The 24244-nt window shown below is 30.7% G+C and overlaps 2 protein-coding genes across 2 annotated transcripts; both read right to left on the bottom strand.

Moving 5' to 3' along the window:
* Positions 1–13194: 13194 nt before the first annotated feature.
* LOC123010583 (UDP-glycosyltransferase UGT5-like) lies at positions 13195–20021 on the bottom strand. The gene is made up of 5 exons (XM_044407597.1): positions 19894–20021; positions 19028–19844; positions 18756–18975; positions 18485–18699; positions 13195–13238 (listed from the first exon to the last, which is right to left on the bottom strand). The coding sequence occupies exons 2-5, from the start codon at positions 19764–19766 to the stop codon at positions 13195–13197; spliced, it is 1218 nt and encodes a 405-aa protein (XP_044263532.1). The 5' UTR covers positions 19767–19844; positions 19894–20021.
* A 333-nt stretch (positions 20022–20354) lies between these two features.
* LOC123011770 (UDP-glycosyltransferase UGT5-like) lies at positions 20355–22221 on the bottom strand. Its single transcript, XM_044409392.1, has 4 exons — positions 21889–22221; positions 21027–21842; positions 20757–20976; positions 20355–20700 (listed from the first exon to the last, which is right to left on the bottom strand). Exons 1-4 carry the CDS (start codon positions 22133–22135, stop codon positions 20409–20411), a joined length of 1575 nt encoding a protein of 524 aa, XP_044265327.1. The 5' UTR covers positions 22136–22221; the 3' UTR covers positions 20355–20408.
* Between the last annotated feature and the right edge of the window lie 2023 nt (positions 22222–24244).

The following is a 24244-nucleotide window of genomic DNA, read 5'->3' as shown; positions in this document are numbered from 1 at the left end:
AACAATTCACTGTAGGCTGTATTTTATTGTCATGATAACTGACATTCAAAGACGTATTGTCACATTTAATCAAATTCGAAGATGCCGGATGGCAAGCAGTAAGTGCGTTTAATAAAATAAAAATTATTTATCTGGTACAAGAAGGTATGTCTCAAAGACGTGTCTCTATACTTTTCGGCATTCCAAGGACCTCCATTTCAAAGGACAAAGGTAAAAAGTAGCAAGAAGCATCGAGCATTCTATCAACATGACAAACGTTAATCAAAATTCTGAAACAAGGTTAGGAAAACTTAAAGACTAATTTACACTTTTAATCTGTCAGGGAAATTGGGTGGACGAAATTCACAGTTCATCACTGTACTTTCAAAAATAGCGCCACCGATAGAAAAGTTTAATTGTCAAATGTCAGTCATTATGACAGTAAAAGTTATACAGTATAAGGTATAGTTTACAGTGAACTTTTTGAAGTGGCAGGTAAATACTGTCCGAAATTTTAATTCCGTAACTGTACGCAGCTTAAATTAATACTCTCAAAGGGCTGTGTGGCGAACGCAAGCTTCCCTAGCCCGAAGAGCACGAGTGTGCAGAGTGTGCTTTGCCAAGAAAAGACCACATTTGGAACAATTTTTTATAACAGTAAGTGGTGACCTATTAATACTGACATTGATCTGCCTTAATGTAGCGATAATTTTTTTGCCCTTACGCTGTTTACTTTCCGTAGTTTTTTTTTTTTAATAAATGGAAATATCATAGTGGAGGCGAAAACGGATTTTCAGCCGCCTCAATTTATTTTTAATTTTAGGTAACTCAGAAATGACGTGTTTTTGATAAAAGTTGGAAGTTTTCAGCTGCCTCAATTTATTTTTTTTAAACTCAGAAATGACTTGTTTTTGACTAAAGTTAGAAAGACAAAAGTTGTTTCTCTTGACAAGTTCTATCGTGCGATCAAAAAAAAAATAAATTAGAGTAGGCGGTGACTAAAGTCCCTTAGATGGCAATCCTGATTTTTGACATCAAATGTCAGCGGAAACTTTGACAAGTTTGCGTTTTATTCCTTTTGAGTGAAATAATGTTCACTTTAGAGCAGAAAATTTTTATTGCTGTACAAGACGAAAACGGTGAATGGTCATTTTCATTTTCAGTTTGTGTGGAAAATTTCCATCCCAGATTCCTAGCCAATGTGTTGCCAACTGTAGAATTTAACTCTAATTTATTATTTTTTTGATCGCATGGTATTAGTAGTTACAATATTTGTTCGTAATCCGCAAACAACCTGTATTATGGTCTCTATAATTACAAAAAAATGTGTCACATAAAATGAACTTAGGGCCAGTTTCATAATCCAATTTAAAGAAGCTTTAAATTAAATGTTGTTTAGATTGTGCTGATTACTACGGACTTGATGACAAAAATTTTACATTCTAAACCAACATTAAGTTTAAAGTCCCTTTAATTTGATTATGAAACTAGCCCTTAGTACGATAAAATACATAGATATTTCTAATTTGAACTTATTATAAATAATACATTTAATTTTTGTATTTCTAATTCATCTTAATACCCTAATTAATTTTATAACATTTAATGACGGCGAGAAAAAGCTCATATGTTTTTAATTAAATAAAAAATAACTTGTAACTGATGGCCAGAAAAAAACCTTATGAGGTTTATGCGTCGTAATAAATATGCATATGATGGCATGTTCATTTCTCGCAGTAGAATTTCGTAGTAAATAAATAAAAAGGATATAATATTCATCATGCATTAACTAAGAGCAAAAATAAACTTTTGCAGAATATGTTATAAGGTTACATTTAAATCAGGACGATGTTGAAAAACATTATGGTTTGAATATACGACGAATCTTTAGACATAAACATGGACAGAAATATGAAGAATTTTCATATCTCAAATTCTCGACTTTTAGTGCAATAAATATACATACAGTAGGTATATTTCTTTACTTGAAAGGATATTTTTGAATGCTTACACTTTATTTGTGTACAACTTATCAAATACTAAATAACTAAAAACTTGTAGGTATATATTTTTTTGTGATCGTTAAACGAGTCTTAACGATGACTCAGTTCCCGGCTAACCTAATAAGCCGAACAAAAGGCCACCCGCTGCAGCATGTCATTACTTCAAATTGCCAGTCTGCAATAGCTTTTCCAAAAATGCATCGTCATCAATCAGAATCCAACAAAGACCCAATTTAGAATATTTCTCCCACATTTTCTCTCACGCAAAATTACGATTAGAATTACAATTACAATTTTCATTAGTGAAAAAAAGCGCTTTTGTGAGTGCATGAAAAGATCTGTTTGACAAAAGATTTATTACGGTTTATGTAGGTGCAAAATTCTCTTATTCAAATATTCCTTTTACTAAAATTATTTACTTTCCTTGAAAAAATCTTCTCATATTTCCCGGATAATGCTTTGTTGACAAACAACAATAACAAAAATTTGTCAATATTTATGGCACAGTGAAATTCCAAGCTAATTCTTAGGGCTTCAAATTAAAAATAAACGTTTCAAAGAATTGATAAGCCTTGTTTTTCGTAATTAATTTAATTTTACGTAAAGTTACATACAAAGGTAAATAATTATCGCCAAGCAAACAAAGATGTTAAGAGTTTAAGTTTCTTAAACTGAATGTTCAGAATGCCAGGAATTATTCATAAAGTGTAAGCTCTGTAGATCAGAGAAGATTAATTTTTATAACATCCCGTTTTAATTTAATTTAAATTAAATTCGTCTGAGGTTACTTACGTGGATTCTAAATACCTGAAGCATTTATGTTTAATTAAAGTTTATTCGCGTCTTTATCAGACACACAAAAAATGTATGCCTAATTACTTTTCTGTAATTAGGTTAAATTTATTTGCAAAACCTAATTCCAAATCTTAAATAACTTAAATAAATCTTGAAATAACTCGTTTCGAATTAATGGAGTTGTGTTATAAACCAATCACGGTTTTAGTTATCCAGAGATTTAAGTAGCTTTCATTTTATTGAAAGTAACTGTGAAAGTTGACACTTAATCTAACATCAAAGCTAATTTTCAAATTTTTTGAACGAAATTATTATTATTTCATTTATTTCTTTTTCTGATGATAGAACACTTAAGCTTTTGAAATTATTATTCACACAAATAAAAGCGATTTTAAACAAGTGTAAATAAGTCTGCGTTTTTTTCTACGTTGTTTTATTGTCGACTGTTAGCGGACATAACTGCGTTAGAGCGCTGGAAAAATAGTATAAAATCGTAGAGTTATTACGAAAATAAGCTCATTTATGAAAGGTAACGTAATTATGAAAAATAAAAAAATAATCCAAGTACATTGTGTTTAAAACTCAGTCAAATACACAGCTGAATTTGTCCGTAAACGTTGAGAATCTAAAAATATAAAACATTGTAGAAACAGTCTTGCGACTTTATGTAAAGACTTGAAGTTTTTAAATCGAAATTTTGTTTAGTTTAAATCGTTATATTTAGAGTAATTTTTGATATAAGTCAATTGAAATGATTTGAATTTTAATTTCAAAATTGGTGGATGCGCCGGGATAATTATTATTTTGTCAAAACTCGTGATATGTGGCAATCTGTCATTTCTCATTACTTGGTGTAGCATTATCTGATAATGTGGGCTCACTGAAATTGCATTGTCATCAATCAGATTCTACAATGAAGCCAATTTAGATATCGAGTGTTCTTCCATGTTATACTATCGCTTTTCACTAAAAATATGTATACATTTTTCTATGGAATAAAATTCGTGTTATGTATACGTAATTTAGGCTCTACGAAAATCTGCGCTCAAAATTAAATAATTATTTTCTGTGCAAACAAATGTGTTAAGGCTTTAACTATCTTAAATTGAAATTCAGACGACAAAAGACGAGGAATTATTCATAAGTGTCTACTTGAAAGATATTCATTTTTAATAAAGGCTAGGCTTTAATTTGTATTCACGGCCAGGTTTTCCACGTATAAGAATACGATCTTTCAGAAATGAATTTCAAATGTTGTTTTTATTAATAATAATATTGATTTTGGTGAGATTTATCAAACACGACAAACATTTTACTTCTTGATACAAAAACGGGTAAATCTTTAATGGTGGTAATTTAACCCTTTTTAAAGTACTAAGATTAAATCCCTTCGAGTTTACTGTCATAATGAACGCATTATGTTTTTTGCAACATTTAAATTAGATTAAAAAAAAATCTTATCAATATTTTGTGTGTTGCCCTCATTTGTTTGTTTTGTTGTGCTCATTCTTTTTCTAATTAACACACATATTTGATCAGTTTTGTGTTGTGGTGGAGTCGAGCCAATATTTACATTAATCATTTCCGTTGGTTAAATTGATTAGATTTTGGGGTTTAATTTTAGGTTTTTCATTATTTATAGGGCCCAAACGAGAAAAGCTATGTTCAAGTACCTAAAACATTTGTGTCAGCCAGTAAAAAATATAACGTGTTTTAAATTGCACTCTTTCGTTTATTTTTAACCTCCTGTTAAATAATTACTCGAAGAGAGGAAGTAACTTTCGTGATTGGAAAGGAGAGTTTCTGGTAAATAATTAATTTGCGAGGTTATCTAAACGGGAAACAGTGTGATTCGATTTTACTTTGGATTGCAATAAAATAAAAGTTGAGCATTAAATTTGCATTAAAACGTTCATTGTGTGAGCCAAGCTGTCGAGATGATGTGATCGAGGATGGTCAGTTGGAGATTCACTTTGCCAAGATTCAGTTGATTAAGTAAATATGTCTTTAAATTTAAAGCCTGTCTGGCTTCTCCGACTAGTTTATAAACGATCCTGAATTATTCATCCTCTGCTCACTTCATGTTTATGTATGGAATATTAATGTATACATAGTACATCACCTCTGCTTGTGGTAAATAACTTATGCTCTTAGTAAAAAGATTAGACCGAAATTTTTGACATGTCTACGTCGCGTATTTAAAAAGCGTGGGTAGCTTTTTACAAAAACACGTCTTCAATTTAGTAAAACCACATTCACGTCGAATGTCTGAATGTTTGCATCTTGCTGATTAATAATTTACAAGATAGGGAAGCCATCCGTTGAGCGGTTTTACGTTTGGCTTCCCTTAGGCAACCTTTGGTTTGATCTCCGAGTAAAAATAAGAAAAATAAACCCAATTATTTAATACGAATATAAAATTATATTTTATGCTGATCGGAACATTTCTTTGACATAAAAGCGAGGATTTATCGCATTTATTTTTCCTTAATGTCGATAAATTAAAAACATTTGCAGTGGCGTGCGAAATTTATTACGCACTGTTATGAAGATGTAATAGTTTAAATGCAGCTCACGTAATGTATTAAAGTTGTGCTTTGATGCACTTGATGTTTTGCCTGTTTGTGTTTTACGGCCTGGTTTATGAATGCAGAATAAATGTAAGAATATGGTTACATATAATTTTATATTTTTGTAATTATTGAAGCAGTTTTGTTAAAAACTTAAAATTACGGGCATCGTTTACAAAGTAAAGTAAAGTAGAAGCAGCAAAAATTCCCGTCATTATAGAATCTGTAACCCTCACATAAAATTCCCTGGATTCTGCCATAAAGCTGGAATTTCAACAAGACATGTTTCCTAAAATGCATTGATTTGTATTAAAAGAAAAAAAAGCCGGTGAAAAATGTTTCATCCAAGTTGAAGAATAGCCGTGAAAAAATCCAACTGTTTTATGTCGTGACACGAATGACGAATTTACAAATCACGTTGATTGTGTTACTATCACGTCGGATTTTCGTAAATGCATAATAGAGAAGCTTCGACTCGTCGGTGTTGAGAGCTTACCGGAGAGTTTTAATCCCTGATTTCGTGCATACTGAACGTTTGTTGTGTAAACGTGCTATTGTTACCAGTTATAATGGCTAAAGCGACTATTGTGAGGATTTAATTAATTTTATGTAAATTGATATTTCTATGTGGCGAACTTGGCGGCATATTGCCAATATTACGAAACGCTTAATACGCACACCAGAAACAACACCGAAATAAATTTCACGTTTAATAACAATAAATGTTTCTCCTGCTAATTTACAAACACCTGTGTAGTTGTATTGTAGTTCAGTAATTAATGTTGGATTGCACTCGCAAACAGCATTTGCTTTCTTTATGGGTTCTCTTCTAGTATATTTCATAGCATTTCATTTAGCTCCACAATTTTCATTTAACAGAGTTATACAGGCTGTACCAGAACTCACGCCCCTCAAAAAAATTCAAATAAGAAAGATACCAGGAACATGGAAAAATGTTTTTCTATTTTGGTGTTAAAATAAGTCTATTCCAGCACCCAAATGACGTCATTTGAGTGCTGGAATAAGTCGTTGGCGTTAATTTAATTTTAGTGACGGACTTTCCTCACAATTCATTTTCAAATGTGAAAATATGAATTATTTTTAGATTTTACAGCCTTGTATAAAATTATTCCACATAACTGTCGCCAACCATTGCAAAATTCTCTAGAAAAAAAAAATAAAATTTTCGTTTTTTAATTTAAAAAATAATATGAAGTGGCAAAATAGAAAAAATAGTATAAAGCACTTGTTGCAGAAGGTTCTTCAAGCACTCATTTGTTCCTCAACTCGCCGCTACGCGGCTCGTTTTGAAATTTCAAATTTGTCCTTGAATAAATACCTTCTGCAACTTGTACTTTAATATACTATTTTACAATTCTATCTATCAAAAATTTTTGACATTTATTTTTTGACATTTGACATTTTTTTATGTCTATTTAATGCTACAAATGATCTTGTATATGTTTTTTATTATAATTATTTAGTAAAGGTACAAAAATTTTGCCAATAAAAGCCACAATTTAAAAGTTTCAATTTTAGGATACAGCTTCCTTGTTTCCTCTTCTAATAACCTGTAGCAAAAAAACTTGGAAAATTATTTTTCCAACAGAAATAAATAGACTCAAAATGCAAAATTTAAACTCTCATAACTTTGAAATTTTTATAGATAGATTTTTTTAACTTTTTTTTCATGTTCCTGGTATCTTACCTTACATGGCATTTTTCTCTGGGGCGCGAGTTCTGGCGCATCCTGTATAATTACAAAACCTAGCTTGATTTTGATTTCCGACAAAGAGTAGTTTCCTGTAAAAAGATTTCAATGTTAACCTGGACAATCGAATCCATGAAGTGGAGAACCTTCTGTTGACAAAAGCTAAAAGTCAACAACGTATTATAGTTCAAGTTATACAGAGTATTCAATTTGTTGTGCAAATAATTTAGTCCTATTCCATCTAGATTCTGGTTTCATTATGTTCATGAATTGTAGTTTAGATAACAATGAATTAGTCACAACAGGAAAACGATCGTAATTACTTTGCGGACTAAAGAGTAAATTGATCCTACAAATAATTTATATCTAATAATAGAAATTCAAGTTTTAACACATTGACAGTTAGTTTAAAAATGCTTTTGATGTTATTTCATAGGAGTATAAATGTGTTCACAATTTTAAAACCTTTATTAAATTTTTCTTGGCAGCACTAAGTATTATTTGCTGGTGCTATAATTTAATTTTATGTTAACTTATGGAAAATCTGGTGGAACGAACATGCAATATTTTAAAATTTACTTTTAAACCCTTGTTCTACTGCTTGAATATTCCCGAAAGCACTGTAATATTAGTGGAACTACTTTAGATTCTACAAAATGATTGATTTTGGATGAAATAGGTGCCAGAATAAATAAAATTAAAGCTTATTTTGTCAAGAGAGCAGCTTTTCTATAATACACAATTCGTTTATTTTAATAAATTGTTGATTCCACACGTTCATCTAATCTCTTTTACGTTGGCGTGATTGGCAGGCCTGAAATTAAATTATAACCGATTGCCGTTGCCCATCGATTCATCTAACAGAAGGTGCATGATGGGATTACACAAAGTAAAAAGAAATACTAGCAAACTTTGTTTAATTTGTTTCTTTTGAAAACAGACAAACATATTTCACCGAAAAAACCTAAATAAATTACCCCTTAAAAATCGCATAACTGGGAATAGTGCACACACAAAAATAAACTTTTCACAAAGAGCAATATCTCATCTGGGGTTCTAGGCTTGCACAATAAATCGCCCAACATGTGAACCGAACTTAAAGTTTTCAATGTTTTTGCCGGTCATTCTTAATTTTGTTTTTTATTTTGTCGTATTATAGTAAAAAGTCTTTTATTGGAATAAAATTAAAATTAAATCAGAGGAATCAATTGCTGGCTTGGGGATGACTTTTTTATTATTGAATTGAATTGTTCACATAAAACGAGTCGTAGGAATTGAGAAGATTTTAATGGCTCTTGTTTCAGTACCAATATAACAAACTAACATCCATGTTTTGAATTTGTTAAATTAGAGATAAAAATTTATTGATTTTGATTTTTTTATGTTCTTGTTTTGTTTGCACTTAGGGATTTAAGAAGATTAAAAAACTTTTTTTAGTTTTTTTCACATATCGAAAGATCAGATTTATTCTTTACTGGTATATGTCACTTGTATATGCCCTAGCTTTCATTTTATATTTATTGTCCTTATATTGCTATCTCTTCGTTTTATTTTATTTCTGCAGCATGCGAATAAGGTCGAGAATAAACATGGATTTTAGCTTTTACCCTTCAAAAGCTTGAGCTTTGCGTTTATATTTTTTTACTCGCTCTAATAGACCAGAAAATGACAACGTTCCTATTTAAAGCAAATAGAATAACATATTTAAAGTTAATTCATTATTATTTCTTTTTAGCAAATGAAATACAAATGGTTTTCTTAAAGTAAAAGATTAATTATAAATTTAATGAAAAAACTTCTTTTTACTTTGCACAGGTTTTCTACAAGTATTTTTAAAATACCTATTTGATATTCAGTAATTTCAAAGAAACTGCTCGATTATTAAATAAAATAAATATGTCGCTCACGTATTTAAGCTTTTGCGCAAAATGAAACTTCAAATTTCAGCAAGTTCAATTAATTTACAATGTATAAAAAATCTCGAGTTCAGATAATTGAGTTTTTACAAAGTTCCATAAAAAATCACTGATACTCATTATGGATTATAACTTAATTAAGAGACTCTAAACTGTTGATTAAGTTTTAATTACGTTAACAAACTTGGGTGTTATTTTCTTGCTTTGTCTTATCTATCAAGAAAATTTATTTTCAAATATTAATATGAACAAGTAGTTTTTATGTTGCATAAGTTTGGTAAAAAATTTTGCAAAATTAAATGATCTCTAGCAATTCTCCTATATGATAAATAAATAGATCGAGATCATATATTTTTCAGTCAAAGTTTTAACACAGCAAAGTTTCTTGGTAATTTATGACAGCATGAAGCTGCCAACTAGAAACTTCAGTGAAACTCTAAAAGACAAACAAGGTTCACTTACCATGTGTTGAGTATGTCTTGAGCAAGGATCTTTTAATAATTTTTTTAATATTGATGTTAAGGGTGATACCCTCAAACTTCAAAGATTTGTAACGTTTGCATCGTTAAAATTGATATGAATTGACAGTCTTCACCCTGGTGGGAGTATTTTCCCAGAAAAGGTAAATTGACACCATTAAAAATGTATTTCTCAATGATTATATAAATCAAGACTCGACTATAATTTGGTGGTGGTTTAGCTTGATAAGGGGTGAAACTCAAACAACCCCCTCGAGGGGTAGCATATTGCAGGAGATAATTCCAAAGTAAAGCAGACGATAATGTAAGACAGGACTGCTCAAGGACAGTTTGAGATCACTTGAGAATTTAATCAAAACTTCGTTATGTGTGTAAGTAATTTAAAATTTGCGAAGCTTTTAATTGAGTTGTAGTATCATTTGAAGTCAGGGGCGTAGAAATTCGGAGACAAGGCAAAATTATTACTAATCTCAGATTCCGGAGTTCCGAATAATAACTTTTCGCATCAAAGTTTGCTGTCTTGATTTTGCTCAAATGGCATTTCGGGAGTGTAAATTTCGTAATTAAAATGCAATATCAGGTTGGAAATTTACCAAGTTGGACGTGTTAGTGTTTGACTAATTACAACACAAAATGTATTAGTTTTTTAATAGCGAGTTATAAAAGTGGAATATAAAAAAGGTGTGAGCTTCTGGAATTGCTAAATTTGCTCGCTTCAGTGACGGAAAGTCACGAATTTCCGTCACCGGATCTTGACTGCATTATAAAATGTGATGTTGCTTGGCGTTCACGAAGCTTGTAAATATCCGCGAAATTTCTTCATGACATTATTGCATCTTATTACAACCACTCAGCTATACCCGTATTACCATATTATAGATAATAAGATGTTTTACTTCCTGAAACTTCCGGCATACGATTTCAGGACTGCCACATTTTATTGAACGTTTTAAATGATGCTCGACTCAACACGTCAACGTACAAGTAATTAAAATTTTATTCTGCATTTATTTTTATCCTGAATTTTAGACGAATAAAGTTTACGAATTTTCAAGCTATTCCGCAGTAATTTCATTCCGGCTAAACGTAAGCTTAGAATAATTTAATTAATTTTGTTATATGCCATAAAATAGCGCACTGTTAAATCTATATGTTTCTCGAGAGAGCATTTCTAATTTGATAATAATGAAATTTAACATTTTTTATAGGATGAATATGTAGATATTTAGAGTTATTTGCATGCAAAGGTATCTATCACCATATGTAAGGCTAATCTAAAGCATCAAAATTGGGGTAAATTTTACTACATACTGGGGTTTATACGTATAAGTACCGTATGTCTCTGAATTGACTTTACAAGAAAAAAATATCTATGATTTTAAATTAATTTAAAATAAACTTTATTTACGTATTTGTAAAGAAAAAATAAAAATACATATACAGGGTGCGCCAGAACTCGCGCCCCAGAGAGGTAAGATACCAGGAACATGGAAAAAATGTTTTTATCTATAAAAGTTTCGAAGTTATGAGGGTTTAAAGTTTGCACGTTTTTTTGCTATAGGCTATTAAAAGAAGAAACAAAGAAGCTGTATCCTAAATTGTAACTCTGTTCAATGTTATTTGTGGCTTTTATTGTCAAAATTTTTGTCCCTTTACTAAATAATTGTAAAAAAACATACAAGATGATCAGTATCCTTAAATAGTTATAAAAACAGGCAAATGTCAAAAAATAAATTTCAAAATTTTTTGACAGATAGAATTTTTTAAACAGTTTTTTCATGTTCCTGGTATCTTACCTTACTTGAAAATTTTCTCTGGGGCGCGAGTTCTGGCGCACCCTGTATATTTGAAATCCCGGCGCCTCCACCATTTTTAAAATTATTTTTTTGGTCCTCCGTCCACAAAACGTTGATTTTACATTTATCGAAAAAACAGCCCTATCAGCTATCAAAAAAATTAACCAAATGGTACTATTGGTTATCCGTTAACATCTGTGGTTAACATTTCTTAAATGAACAGCGGATTTGATTTCAGAGCAAATATTTAATGTATCAAATGATTTTTGTTATTTGGAGTTAATACAGGGTGATTCACGAGGAATAATGAGCCTGACCAAATTCTCGATGCAACCACCATTACACATTCGCAAGTTGCTTTGCGACATTTAAAAAAAATGTAATTTGAATCTACGATGCCTATTATCATGATCAATCATCGTCATTGTCATTTTTGACAAACGCTACAAATTTATCATTAACTGAGCAAAATGTGGACCATAGAACACCATGTGGACGTATTCCAATGATGAGAAGACTGACATGATTTTAGCTTATAAAATGTTTGCTGCCTGTGTGATGCCCAATGATATCCCGAAAGAAAGAGCAGCTGACACGATCAGGTTAGTTTTGAGAAAATTGGGTTCCTGTTAAGGTGTCAAAGCTAATGATACCACTGGATGAAGCTTGAATGGTTGCCTTCCGTAATTTGTATTTTAATATACCCATTATTGTGTTAGTATTTCAATTACTTCTGTTTTTCAAAATTTTAATGTCAAAACTGACAAATTGTAAGTGTGTTCGCTATGATTTCATATTTATTACAAAAAATCTTTGAAATCTACGTGACCTCTGAAAATGTAATGTTGGTTGCATTGCGAATTTGGTCAGGCTCATTATTCCTCGTGTATCACCCTGTATAATAATTTAGAGTTTAATTTGGACATTGTGTTGCCAACCTGGATACAGGTAACTTCGCAAACTATTTGTTTTATTTTGTTCTTTTGAGACAATTTAAAATTGGACGGAACAAAAGATAGTGTGCATCACTTGGTCAGAAACGGTTTTGCAAGTTTTTGCACTTGTGGGGCCTCGGTGGACGCCTTAACTTAAACTTAATTTAAAAAACGCTTAATTGAAAATGTAGTATTAAAAACATGTGATACAATCCTTCATCATGATACTCTTGTCACAAACTATTTGTATCACAATTTTTGTAACACTTGTTTTTTAATATACAAAGTGGTTATAAATGATTTTCATCTAGCCAGCTGTGAATTTTTCATGTAAAATAAAAAATGCCGCTTTACGAAAAAAGGGGTACCTACTTGTTTTAACTCAAAATTAAAAAATCGCCGTTTACTAAGCGTCCACTTCGAAAATAGACTTTAATTATAAACTTGTTTTCTTCCAAAGTTTACATTATTATCAATTATTATTGGAAATTAGTTGAAACAATAATTATTATTAATTAATAAATGACACTAATGACAGAACTAGAGCTTTCAAAAAAGTAGAGCGGCACAAATAAAGTTACATGCAAAAAAAATCCAAAGCTGGCTAGATGAAAATCATTTATAACCACTCTGTACTATTTTTGTTTCAGCAAACAATACTCACAAATATTTTGCTTATTTGCTTATTTTTTATTTACTTTTACTTTTTACGTGTATAAGCAATTAGAAAGGGCAAAAAATGTAATTTTATTATTAACCTGGCACCTTCACCATTTTTGAGAAAGCATTTTTTATTTTATGTGTCTAATTAGTTGGCAATATATTTATAAATTATTTATAATCATTTCTTACTAGCATCAGTTACATATAATTAAGTCCAATCTTAATTTTAGTTATTGTTAAAAAAGTTACTAAATATTTATTTTATTCAAATTTGAACAGTTTTGTAACTTCATAAATATTGAAAATCTGAAAGAAATTCTCGCCAATAAAGTTCAGAAAAACCCTTATCAGTGGATCGGTTTGAGATTCCCAATGTGAAAATAGCGAGAATCTAAAATCGACAAAGCCAAAAGGAATCACTAAATTTCAATTTTTATTATTCGCCTTTCTACTCGGAGCAAGAATAAAAAAAATCGAAAGGCCGAAGTCAAATAAATAAAAACGATATTCTACGCCTTTACCTCTTCAGATATTTGTGTTTCGAATATTTTTTGAATTTGATCTTGCTTTGATGGGTATTTTAGCAGACAAAAAGTTTTAATACAACTTTCTAGGAAATTCGATTTCAGACATTCAATTTTTTTCTCGGATTTCAGTTTGTTTCTAACATTACAGTATTGATAAACGTCGAAGAGTTGACTGACACAAGCTTGAATGAAAAAAGCGACGAAGTCTTATTAATAGCTTCAAGCACTTAAGTCAAAATTTAATAAAATATTATTAGTTTCTTTACTAGATGAGTTTAAGTGTGGGTATAATTACCTCCTAAAAACTTTTCACACCAAGGTAATTAACATTATTACCTTTGCTAGAGTATTTTATTTTATTTTGATGCAAGTATTTTGGAAATAAAGTAAGTAAGTTACATTTGAATAATTTTAAAGATGATAAATAAACACTGTCGTTTAATTAATCATCGTCAAAAAATAATGAAATTTTAAGCAAATTTATGAAGCGTTAAACAGCAGTGATTTCATAATTAAGCATGTGCAGAAAGGTTCGTTAAAATTAGAACATTCTGTTAATTACCCAAAGAACTTTTTCATTATATTTCTAACTTTAATTAAAATTTACTCTTATTCTAAATTCCTAATATAAACTTATTTAACACTAACTCTTAGGAATTTTATTATTTTATTTTAAAGACCGTGCTCTAAAGACATATTATTTTTTTAAACTAGAAAGTTGAGGATAATTCCCATAGATTACCTTCACAAAAACAAACAATAAATGTTGAATGGTATTCAAATTTGCTCTCAGACCATTCTACTGAAATTAATTAAGCAAAGTCACAGACAGCTTTAAAGGAGATCTTTATTTAATACGAAGTGAAACCTTGATTACACTTCATTCAGTTTTCTACAGTTTAATTGAGAATTTTTCCACGAGTTTGCAACTTTTAAATTAAAAACGTGTTTATTACTTTTTTAATCAACTGTATGTTGTAAATCCATACTTCCATTAAAGTAGGACACATTTACGGTGCCGTAAATATAAGCAAATAAATATAAACAGATGATCTAAATTTATTACTTCGTCTTGCATTTTCCAGCAAATGTAGTATTTACAACCCTACGTAACTTTATACACCACTAGGTGTATAAAAATAATTTAATTTTACCGAACGAGGTAGTAAAGCCTTAAATTGGCCGCAATGCAGCAAAGTAAGCCCGAAATGAGACGTGTTTTGTGCACAACGGCGACTTGTAAATCCTAGATTTACGTAGCAGATCCTTGGATTTACCAATTATAATCCAACATTTACAATAACAACGTTTTTATAGATTTTTTTTGGTTACATTTTTGTATGTTAAACACTAACTCGCCTTTTTTAAATTCAGAAAGAATATTAAACCTTTTATCCTAATTTTGTTTTTTCTTATAACCATTTGTTTATTACTAAATTACAAATATTATAAAATTTGAAAGTATGATGTCAATATGTCAACAGATTTAACGCCCATAAGAGCACTAAAAGGATTGTAAATATTATAAAAATTTCATGAAAGTACAAGCTAAATACGGTACATCGATTTTTAGTAATTTTTTTTAGCAACAAGAAGCGATTTCTGTTAAATCATAAATAGGTTGCTAGAACAATAATATATAAATTTTGTGTTATTGTAGCGATTAAAAATAAAAACATAGTTTATTGTTTTTCCATGCTTGGAGAAATTTGTTTAACCACTAAACAAAAATTGAATTAATAATTAAAATGGATACTTCATGATCAATTTACCATTGTTAAAGAAAGTGTTTAATATTTAAGTAGTTTGCATCTATCGGAGATAAAAATTGCTTTAAAAATATGAAACCCCAAAAGTGCATATACTAAAAATTTTGCCCCTGTTATAAGTTGTAATATTAGAAGCAAGAAAACGTTGGTTGAAATAACTTATTGCGTTTCTTCACTATGCCATTTATGAGTTGATAAACTCGTATTAATATGTACACCAAGCCCAATTTAATCGTTTTCCAATATTAGTTTGGATTCAATAGTTACGGAAAGTCGTATCCAAACGGACCAACAAATATACGACTCCAATCCATATGTGGCTCATAGCTTCAACTTCATTTATATTTCATTAAAATCCTATTACATTCCACGTACAGCAGCGCGCCAATTTTCGGTTCATAAATATATTTCCAGGTAATTTACCCGCTTTTCGAATAACAATTCAACTGGATCTAATATTGAAATTTTCTTGAATTTGCCAACAATGTGATGACATAATTTTCGAGTGAAATTCGTCAGAGGGCCTGGTTTACGGTGGTAATTAATTTTCGGGACGACTGCACCGAAAAACCTCTTTTAGAGTATTTCAAATATTTAAGAAGTTATTCCCGCGGCCTTTTCGTAATAGGTTCCATTTATACTGGAATTAGACAGACAGTGTTTACCGGAAAGTTAAATTAAAAAAGTTTACTAATGACGTTGAATACAGACAACTCTTTTTAAAAGTCATTGAATACAAAGCGCAAAAATTCGTAGCTGTTAACGTTTTTAGTCTGGACCAACAAATTGTTGGTAATTAAATAACACTTAGATTAGGGTTAACATTGGACACCTCGAAATTTGTCCCTTTCACTTTGGGATTTATTAGCTTAGGACAAAAAGCCTGAAGCTAAAGTTGTAATACAACCTTATCCATATAATTAGATCTTTCGATTTACCTACATTTATTACAAGTTTGTCAGACTTTCTATTAGCCCTTGATAAATATTAATGCGACCAATTAAAGCCGCCGTAATTGGGTGCGAATTGAAACTTAATTCCCTTCCTAATTATTGCTGTTTACAGCGGAAGAACAAATAAAATTACAAGCCGCCAATAAACTTGCGAACTTGGCTATAAAAAACTTTCGTATTTTAGCAAATTAAATTTTTGATTAAGCCCAATTTGAATGTGTAAAATCCCGCCGAGTTTATTACAACTTTCAAGTGAGTTTCAGAGTTTCAGCTTTTAACCCAAAAACCGCTCACTTTCTTCCTCTTGAATATAAACTATAATAAGTCATTTAAACTCGCTTAATGAGCTACGCCCAAACAATTTCAAATAAAATTGGTTTGGAAGTTATTTTACGAGCTTTTTCGAAAATCATAACCCAGCCTTGGCGCGCTCTCAACAAGTACTATTTACAGACACCATTAACTCGATTTTTTTTCGTTTGCCAAAACTTTATGAACTGTGGACGACCTCTGCACTAAAAATTTTCAACCATTTATCCTTTGTACTGCTTAAACGGGATCAAATATCGGATTTCCTTCAACTTAAGCGGGTTAATTGAGAAATTGAAAAATCAACATAAAAGCTAATGTTGGAATTGGCTCGTAATATAAAATAAAAACCTTTTGTGATTGGAAAGCAAATTGCAATAGCTGGAATTAATTCATTGTAAGCAATTTGGCAGAGTGTGTTGGAGAACAATAAATAGCTGCATACATTAAAGCAAAAGCCCGTACTCAGTAGTGGTAGTTTAGTTCAAGATATTATGCAAATTTAGTATTAAATCTTAGACCTACATTACCTGAAATCAGCTTTAGCACAAACTAACTGATACATTTGGGTGCAAATTAATTTGAAATAGCATTAAGTTAGAATTATTGAAAACTACTTATAACATGTAGGTACTCGTACCTACTCGTAGTGGTTGGACAAGTAAATCAATTCAGAAACATTCTGTATTTTGGTAACGCAAAAATTTTCAGGAAATAAATATCTTAATCGGAAGTTTTAATTATAATCGTAAAAATCGTTTTTAAAGAAACAGTATTTTTAGACTTGGACTTGGATTCTTTCTTTGTTACAAAATGAAGATTTTAAGAAAATATACAGGCTCGATTATAAAAAACGATCCGAGCCATAATTTCATTACTTTTAAAGACGTTACAATACTTCTTTGATCAAAATTGAACAGTTTTTTGATATAAGTCGTTTGCTTGTCTTAGATAATAGTTATTTATTATACAAGCGGATAATGGCCGTTTAATGAGCTGTTTGTGCGTAAACAACACCTAGGGGTAAACCGTTGATCAAAAAGTGTACACATGCATATATATTATTTATATAAATCCAATTAAATCCAGTTAAATACAAATAAATCCAATATATCCACATAAATCTACTATGTACATCTACGGAAATCTACAGAAATCCACCTATATCCATCTGTTTTTAAATACTTTCACATAAATATTTTTTGTCGTGGAAAACGCCTCAATTAACCTCTAAATTAACTTCTTCAAGTTAAACCGGGTGAAAGCTTGTGTATAAGAAAGAACGAGTTTGTACGAGTACAACTCTTTTTTCTATTTTGCTTTATAAACCTTACGATGTTAAATATAAAAATAATATCAGTCCACATCAATCATTAAATCGTCAAACATTCACAAATTTTACTATTAGCTATGCTGCGATCAAGACAACGACGTGGTTTTTTATAAACAAAGTTGTAAAAAAAATTGTGTTGTGCGTATCAAGTCGTTTTCTGTGGAAAAAATTTAAACTGCCTTAAGGTATTTGTTTTTTGCGCGTAGGTACTAGCATAATATTTAGCTTTATTCAGTTTCAAGGCTTTAAAAGCCATTACTTTTCTATTTATCAGTAACTAAATACGCCATATAAATGTAGGTGATTTTTAATTGTGTATTAAAGCATAAGAAAAATGAAAGGAATTTTTTTTTGTAAAATTATAACGAATCATGTATACTGCAAATGAGTTCTTTAGTTTTCAAGATAGGATTCAGTTGCTTAGTCCGAAATGTTGTACAGGAGTTATACTATAACAGATTGTCATACACAACACTATGGTAAACAAATTGTGATTTGTTTAAAAAAATCCCTAATGTTAAGACTAAATTCAGTATTTCGATTTTTGAACTTACAGAACATTTTTTTTTATTTCCTTTAAATGTAAGAAAATGTGATAACCCATTAAATATTATATCTTTTAATATTGATTTTTGTATATAAATTTTTATTGAAAAGTCCATATAAAACATCATTTAATTACTCTTTTTTTGATTTTTCTTTTGTTTTTGAATACATTTTTTTGCAAATTAATCTTATGATATAACCGAATATGAAAATCAAAGTTATTATTGCTGAGGCAATTACTGCAACAACATCTATCAATAAATATTTGTACCATGGTAAATCTAAAGCTGCAACTCTTAAATGAGGTGCTCCTCCATGTCGAATAACATACTCAATCCAATAAATAGCTGCATCTAAGGGACTAACAATTTGATCGTGAAATAGTTTTGATCGCATTTGGACATTTTCCTTATATCTGTATGTAAAACAATTAATAAACTTTTAAGCCTAGACAGATTAATTGAAACTCACCTTTTGTTGTTTAATATTTTGTTAATACTAGTAGTCAATGTTTCTTCATTCAGTTCATTAAAAGCTAGATACACGCCGTAGCCACTCGTAACCGCAGACCTTGCATTCATTTTTTGATCACCAAAAATGGGAATTGCCAAAATGGGTACTCCATGATAAATAGTTTCAGTTGTGCTTAAAAAACCACCGTGGGTTATAAAAAGTTTAACATTTGGGTGTGCTAAAATTTTAAAACAATAATTGAGGCAAACGCACAACTCTTTTTTTTTTACCAAGGATATCTTGTTGGGGTAACCATTTTGCGGTCTTTACATTTGGTGGTTTTCCGGGAAGATCTTCTTCCTCCCATTTCCACAGGATTTTTTGTTTCAATTTTGCAAATGTTTTAAGTATTGCATCACGTTTTTCTTTTGGTAATTCCGCACTTTTCAAATTAGAACCCATGCTGAAGTAAATGACACCCTCAGTGGCGTTATCCAAAAATTCTTGTAAGTCTTGTGGTAAAGTTTTCGATGGTTTGATGTAAAAACCTCCAATTTCGATCATGTTGGGAACATGTGGGACAGGTTGGTTAATACTGGGATGAGAATTTAACAAAACAATTGAACTATTGTAAAGTACATCGCTTATATGGGCTGGGGCATTTGGGATATACTTTTTCATTAGTTGGTTTTGTTTAGGGAAAACCATAAAATTGTATATTAACTCATTAAATACGTACATAAGACTGTTTATGAGTCTTTCGCAAAAAGTCATAGGAACTGGATAGTCTGACATGAGATCCGGAATGTAAGAAGGAGGAGAAGGATTACCAACTAAAGGATTTATCCAATAGTTTGCCCCTATTGCACTGAGAGTAATCAATGGTGCCCCAAAATGCGTAGATAAGGCTTTTTGGGCGTCATTTCCAAACTGTTCTACAATAACAACGTCGAACTTTTCACCTGAGTTGATAAGTTTTTGCACATTTTCGTGTTTCAGTGTCAATTCGCTCATTGCGTGTAGCATCATAGCCCACAAAAAATCTACTAATAAGTGGATTTATACCTCCCATTTCAAACATATTTACGTCTTCTTTACTCATTTGCTCTAAAAATAATGTGTTTAAATAAATCTCAGCAAAAATAAATTTTCCCACTCTCTAATTCTTCCATTGCTCCTGTTACAACAATGTCTCTATATGTACCATTCTTTGGCAGATGTTTTTCCCCCCAACAACTAATAACTGTAACATCGTGACCTTTGTCAGCAAGTGCTCTCATTAGAGAACTTGCAAGAATGTAATGACTACGGCCCGCCACAGGTAAAACACTCAAAATTTTGGCACTGTTTACACCATAATATGAAATTAACAGCAACAATAAGAGCGACAATATAGATTTCATTATGACAACTTGTACCAACTGTGCTAATTCAATGTTGTGGTACAAATAATAATGTAGTTTTTTATCTTTTTACGTGATCCTTATAGCGTTTCCCTAAACTGAACTTTAGTATTATCAGATTAAAATGTTTGTTTGCACTCGTGAGGACAGATAATAATTTTTATTATTTATTAGTGCAGTTTCTGGAGGGTCCAAAATAAACAAAAACTTACTTCATTTATTTATTTAAAAAGGTACCTACATACAGTGTTTACAAAAAAGTATCAATTTATTCTTTCTTTGTTTTCTTGCCCTTTTTAGGTCTTTTTGAACATATTTTTCTAACAATTAGTTTTATAATGTAACAGAAAATAAGTAACGAACTTAGAAATACTAAAGCAATCACTCCAATAACGTCTAACAAAAAATATTTGTACCATGGTAAATCCAGGGCGGCAACTCTCAAATGAGGTGCTCCTCTGTGTCGAATAACATATTCAATCCAATAAATAGCAGTGTCTAAAGGACTAACAATACGGTCGTGGAAAAGCCTTGAGCGCGTTTGAACATTTTCTTTGTACCTAAAATTTTAATAAACATTGTGAAAAACCACTTTTACCAATGAGTTTTTGTTTACTTTTTATTATTTAATACTTCGTTTAATCTGTTAGTCATCGTTTCCTCATTTAGTTCACTATAAGCAAGATAAACACCATAACCACTTTTAACAGCAGACCTTGCGTTCATTTTTTGATCACCAAAAATAGGTATGGCCAGAATGGGTACCCCATGATAAATTGTTTCGATGGTACTTAAGAGACCACCGTGAGTTATGAAAAGTTTAACATTTGGGTGTGCTAAAATAAAAGTTGTTACTTAGATAAATCTAAAGAACATATTTTTTTACCAAGTATGTCTTGTTGGGGTAACCATTTTGCAGTCTTAACATTTGGTGGTTTTCCTGGAAGTTCGTCTTCCTCCCATTTCCACAGGATTTTTTCTTTCAATTTTGAAAAAGTTTTAAGAATTGCGTCACGTTTCTCATTCGGTAATTCCGCACTTTTTAAATTTGAACCCATGCTGAAGTAAATGACACCATCTTTCGCATTGTCCAAAAATTCTTGTAGGTCTTTTGGTAGTTTTTTCGGGGGTTTGACATGAAAACCTCCAATGTCGATCATGTTGGGTACATATGGGACTGGTTGGTTAATACTGGGATGAGAGTTCATCAAAACAATGGAATTGTTGTAAAGTACGTCACTGATATGGGTAGGTGCATTTGGGATATATTTTTTCATAATTTCGTTGTGTTTGGAAAAAATATAGAACTTGTGCAAAAACTCATTAAAAACATAAACAATACTATTAACAACTCTTTCACAAAATGTCATTGGAACTGAGTAGTCTAGCATAAGATCGGGAATATAGGATGGTGGTGAAGGATTTCCTACTAAGGAGTTTACCCAGTAGTTTGCTCCTAGTCCACTGAGACTAACCAAAGGTGCTCCAAAATGCGTAGAGAGAGCTTTTTGTGCATCATTAGCAAACTGTTCCACAATAACAACATCGAACTTTTCACCAGAGTTAATCAACTTTTGAACATTTTCGTTTTTCAGCATTACTTCTGTCATTGCAGGAAACATGGATGCCATAAAAATTGCACCAACAAATGGATTTGATTTATCCAAATCGAACATATTCATGTTTACTACAGGCGCTAGTTCTAAAAAATTACCAATATAGAAAGTTTTAACAAAAGATTTTCTTACTTTGCATTTCTTCTAAACCTTCTGTCACGACGATATCTCTGTAAGTCCCATTTTTTGGAGGGTTCTTTTCCCCAAAACAACTTATAACGGTAACATCGTGGCCTTTTTCAGCCAGAGCTCTCATTAGGGTACTTACGAGAATATAATGACTGCGACCAGTAACAGGCATAACGCCCAAAATTTTGGCACTGTTTACACCATAAATTGAAATTAACACCAACACTAATAATGATACTGTCGTCTTCATGTTGGCGATTGAACTTATTATGTCTAAACTCTATGTGATACTAATCAAACAGGGTTTATATAAATATATAGTACTCATCACTCCACGATGATTTTAAAAAATTCTAAATTTAACGCATAGAACTTCAGTTTTATCAGATAATTTTGTTTGTAACTCTGTATAAATGTGTTTTAAAATGATAAGAGCAGGCAGAGAAAAACAACATTCTATTTATAGTTTCCAAATGTTTTAGTAATGGTGAGAGTGACAATCGAGAAATGTAATTGTACATTCATAAAATAGTATTAAGTTTTTGAAGCTAAGTAAAGTTAGATAATATGTTATAATATAAAGTTAAGTTAAATAAATCATATATTATAGTACAAATAACAAAAAACAGATACAGTGGCGAGCGATATATTTTGATCGTCAATGTATTTTTTAATAAACTTATTTGTGTATAATTTGAAATTCTGCAACAATAGAAAGTCAGTTGACGTTTAAATTATTTTTGATTTTTAAGGCAAATAAATCAATCACAAAGGCTAAATTGGAAAATTTCTGACATAAAAGAATATTTTGTGACATTGACGATATGAGGACGAAAATCTTTTGTAAGCGACTGTATATTGCATGGCAGATCGTATGTTAACTAGATGTCAAAAAATGATATTATTGGTGTTTATTCCTACAAATCGTGTACCTACCACAGTTTCCTGTCATAGTCTACATAAAAATTATTTTTCATTTATAGTTACGACATTTTATCTTTCTCAGCCACACGTTCTTTTCTACGCTTGGTTTGCTAGAAAGACTTTTTGACCTCGCTGTACTTATACTCGTACACAATTATCACTGCAGTAACATGCATTGATTTCTAACTGATAACTAACTATCTCTTGGTCGGAAAGTGAATAAAAAGTATGGAACCAAACGTTTTTTGCTTAAACTATTTATTTTTTGAAAAAACTAATTGATGAGTGCTAAAGTACTATAAAAATGTGATGATTTAACAAGAATAAAATTTTTCGAAATTTCCTTTTATTTATGAGTTCTACAAAAACAATATTTTTTTTAAATGGCAACCCACTATAAAATCATTTTTCTCATAAAAGCTATACTTTAAGGATTACAATTATCTGCTTTATTTTTAATTTTTTCAAAAAAAATTTTTCACATAAATTGCAATTTTGACAAAAAAAAATCGCATAACTCAAAAACAAAACAAAATTTCGTTCTGAAATTACGATCACATTTTTTATATTACTTTAATTTATTATTTTCCGGAGGCAAATGATTAAAAATAAAACCGCTTGTTTCCATACTTTATATTCACCCTGTATGTAGAATTTTCAAAGCCCATCAAATGCCAATAACGCAATTTATTTGCATAGCAACTACCTCAATGCATCACAGACATTTTTTTATTTAAACGAAATGTGATTGTATAAATAGTACATTACAAACGAGATGATAAATATGGCATTTCACCGAGTGCTCATGTATACGAAAGCACAAAGGGTAATGCCATTACCACAGAGATTTGTATGCTATTTTGTTCACAATCACATTATTTTTAGTCAAAAATTTGAATAAAATAAAATTCTAACAAAGTTAAGGTCCAAACCGTGGTAGGGCATTCATATTGCGTTTGATTTTTGACATTTTAGAAATGTCAAAGAAAATATTAAAATAATGTGTGAATATGATATTAAAATTGTTGAAATGGAACAAATAAGAAAACCTGCTACAGAGCAGCTGAATATTAATTTAGCAAAATATGATCCGTAACGTATAAATTTGAACGAAAAATTCCCGGTATTTTTGTAATCTTAACGATGGCAAACCTGCATATTGCGGCCTAAGAGATATAATGATATTACTGCTCATGAGATTTAATGATGTGTAAAAAGTTAGTAATCGCCATATTATTACATTAGTGATTGCGAATAAAATAGTGTACAAACCTCGGTACAAATCCATTACACCCTCGCGCTCTTGAGACTGCGCCTCTCGGTCATATATCTGATTTTAGGATCAATCGCGTCTGTTATTTGCGTATTGGCCGTGAGACTATAATAAAAGATTTTGGCAAAATTATTCAAAATTTTAATGCCAAATAATGTCAAA

This window comes from Tribolium madens, unplaced genomic scaffold, assembly GCF_015345945.1.
Source record: "Tribolium madens isolate multiple individuals breed KSU strain unplaced genomic scaffold, Tmad_KSU_1.1 Scaffold_19;HRSCAF=116;Tcas5.2_LG9, whole genome shotgun sequence".
Taxonomy (NCBI): domain Eukaryota; kingdom Metazoa; phylum Arthropoda; class Insecta; order Coleoptera; family Tenebrionidae; genus Tribolium; species Tribolium madens.
Note: the sequence above shows the minus strand (reverse complement) of the source record. Positions and strands in the feature narration are given on the sequence as shown.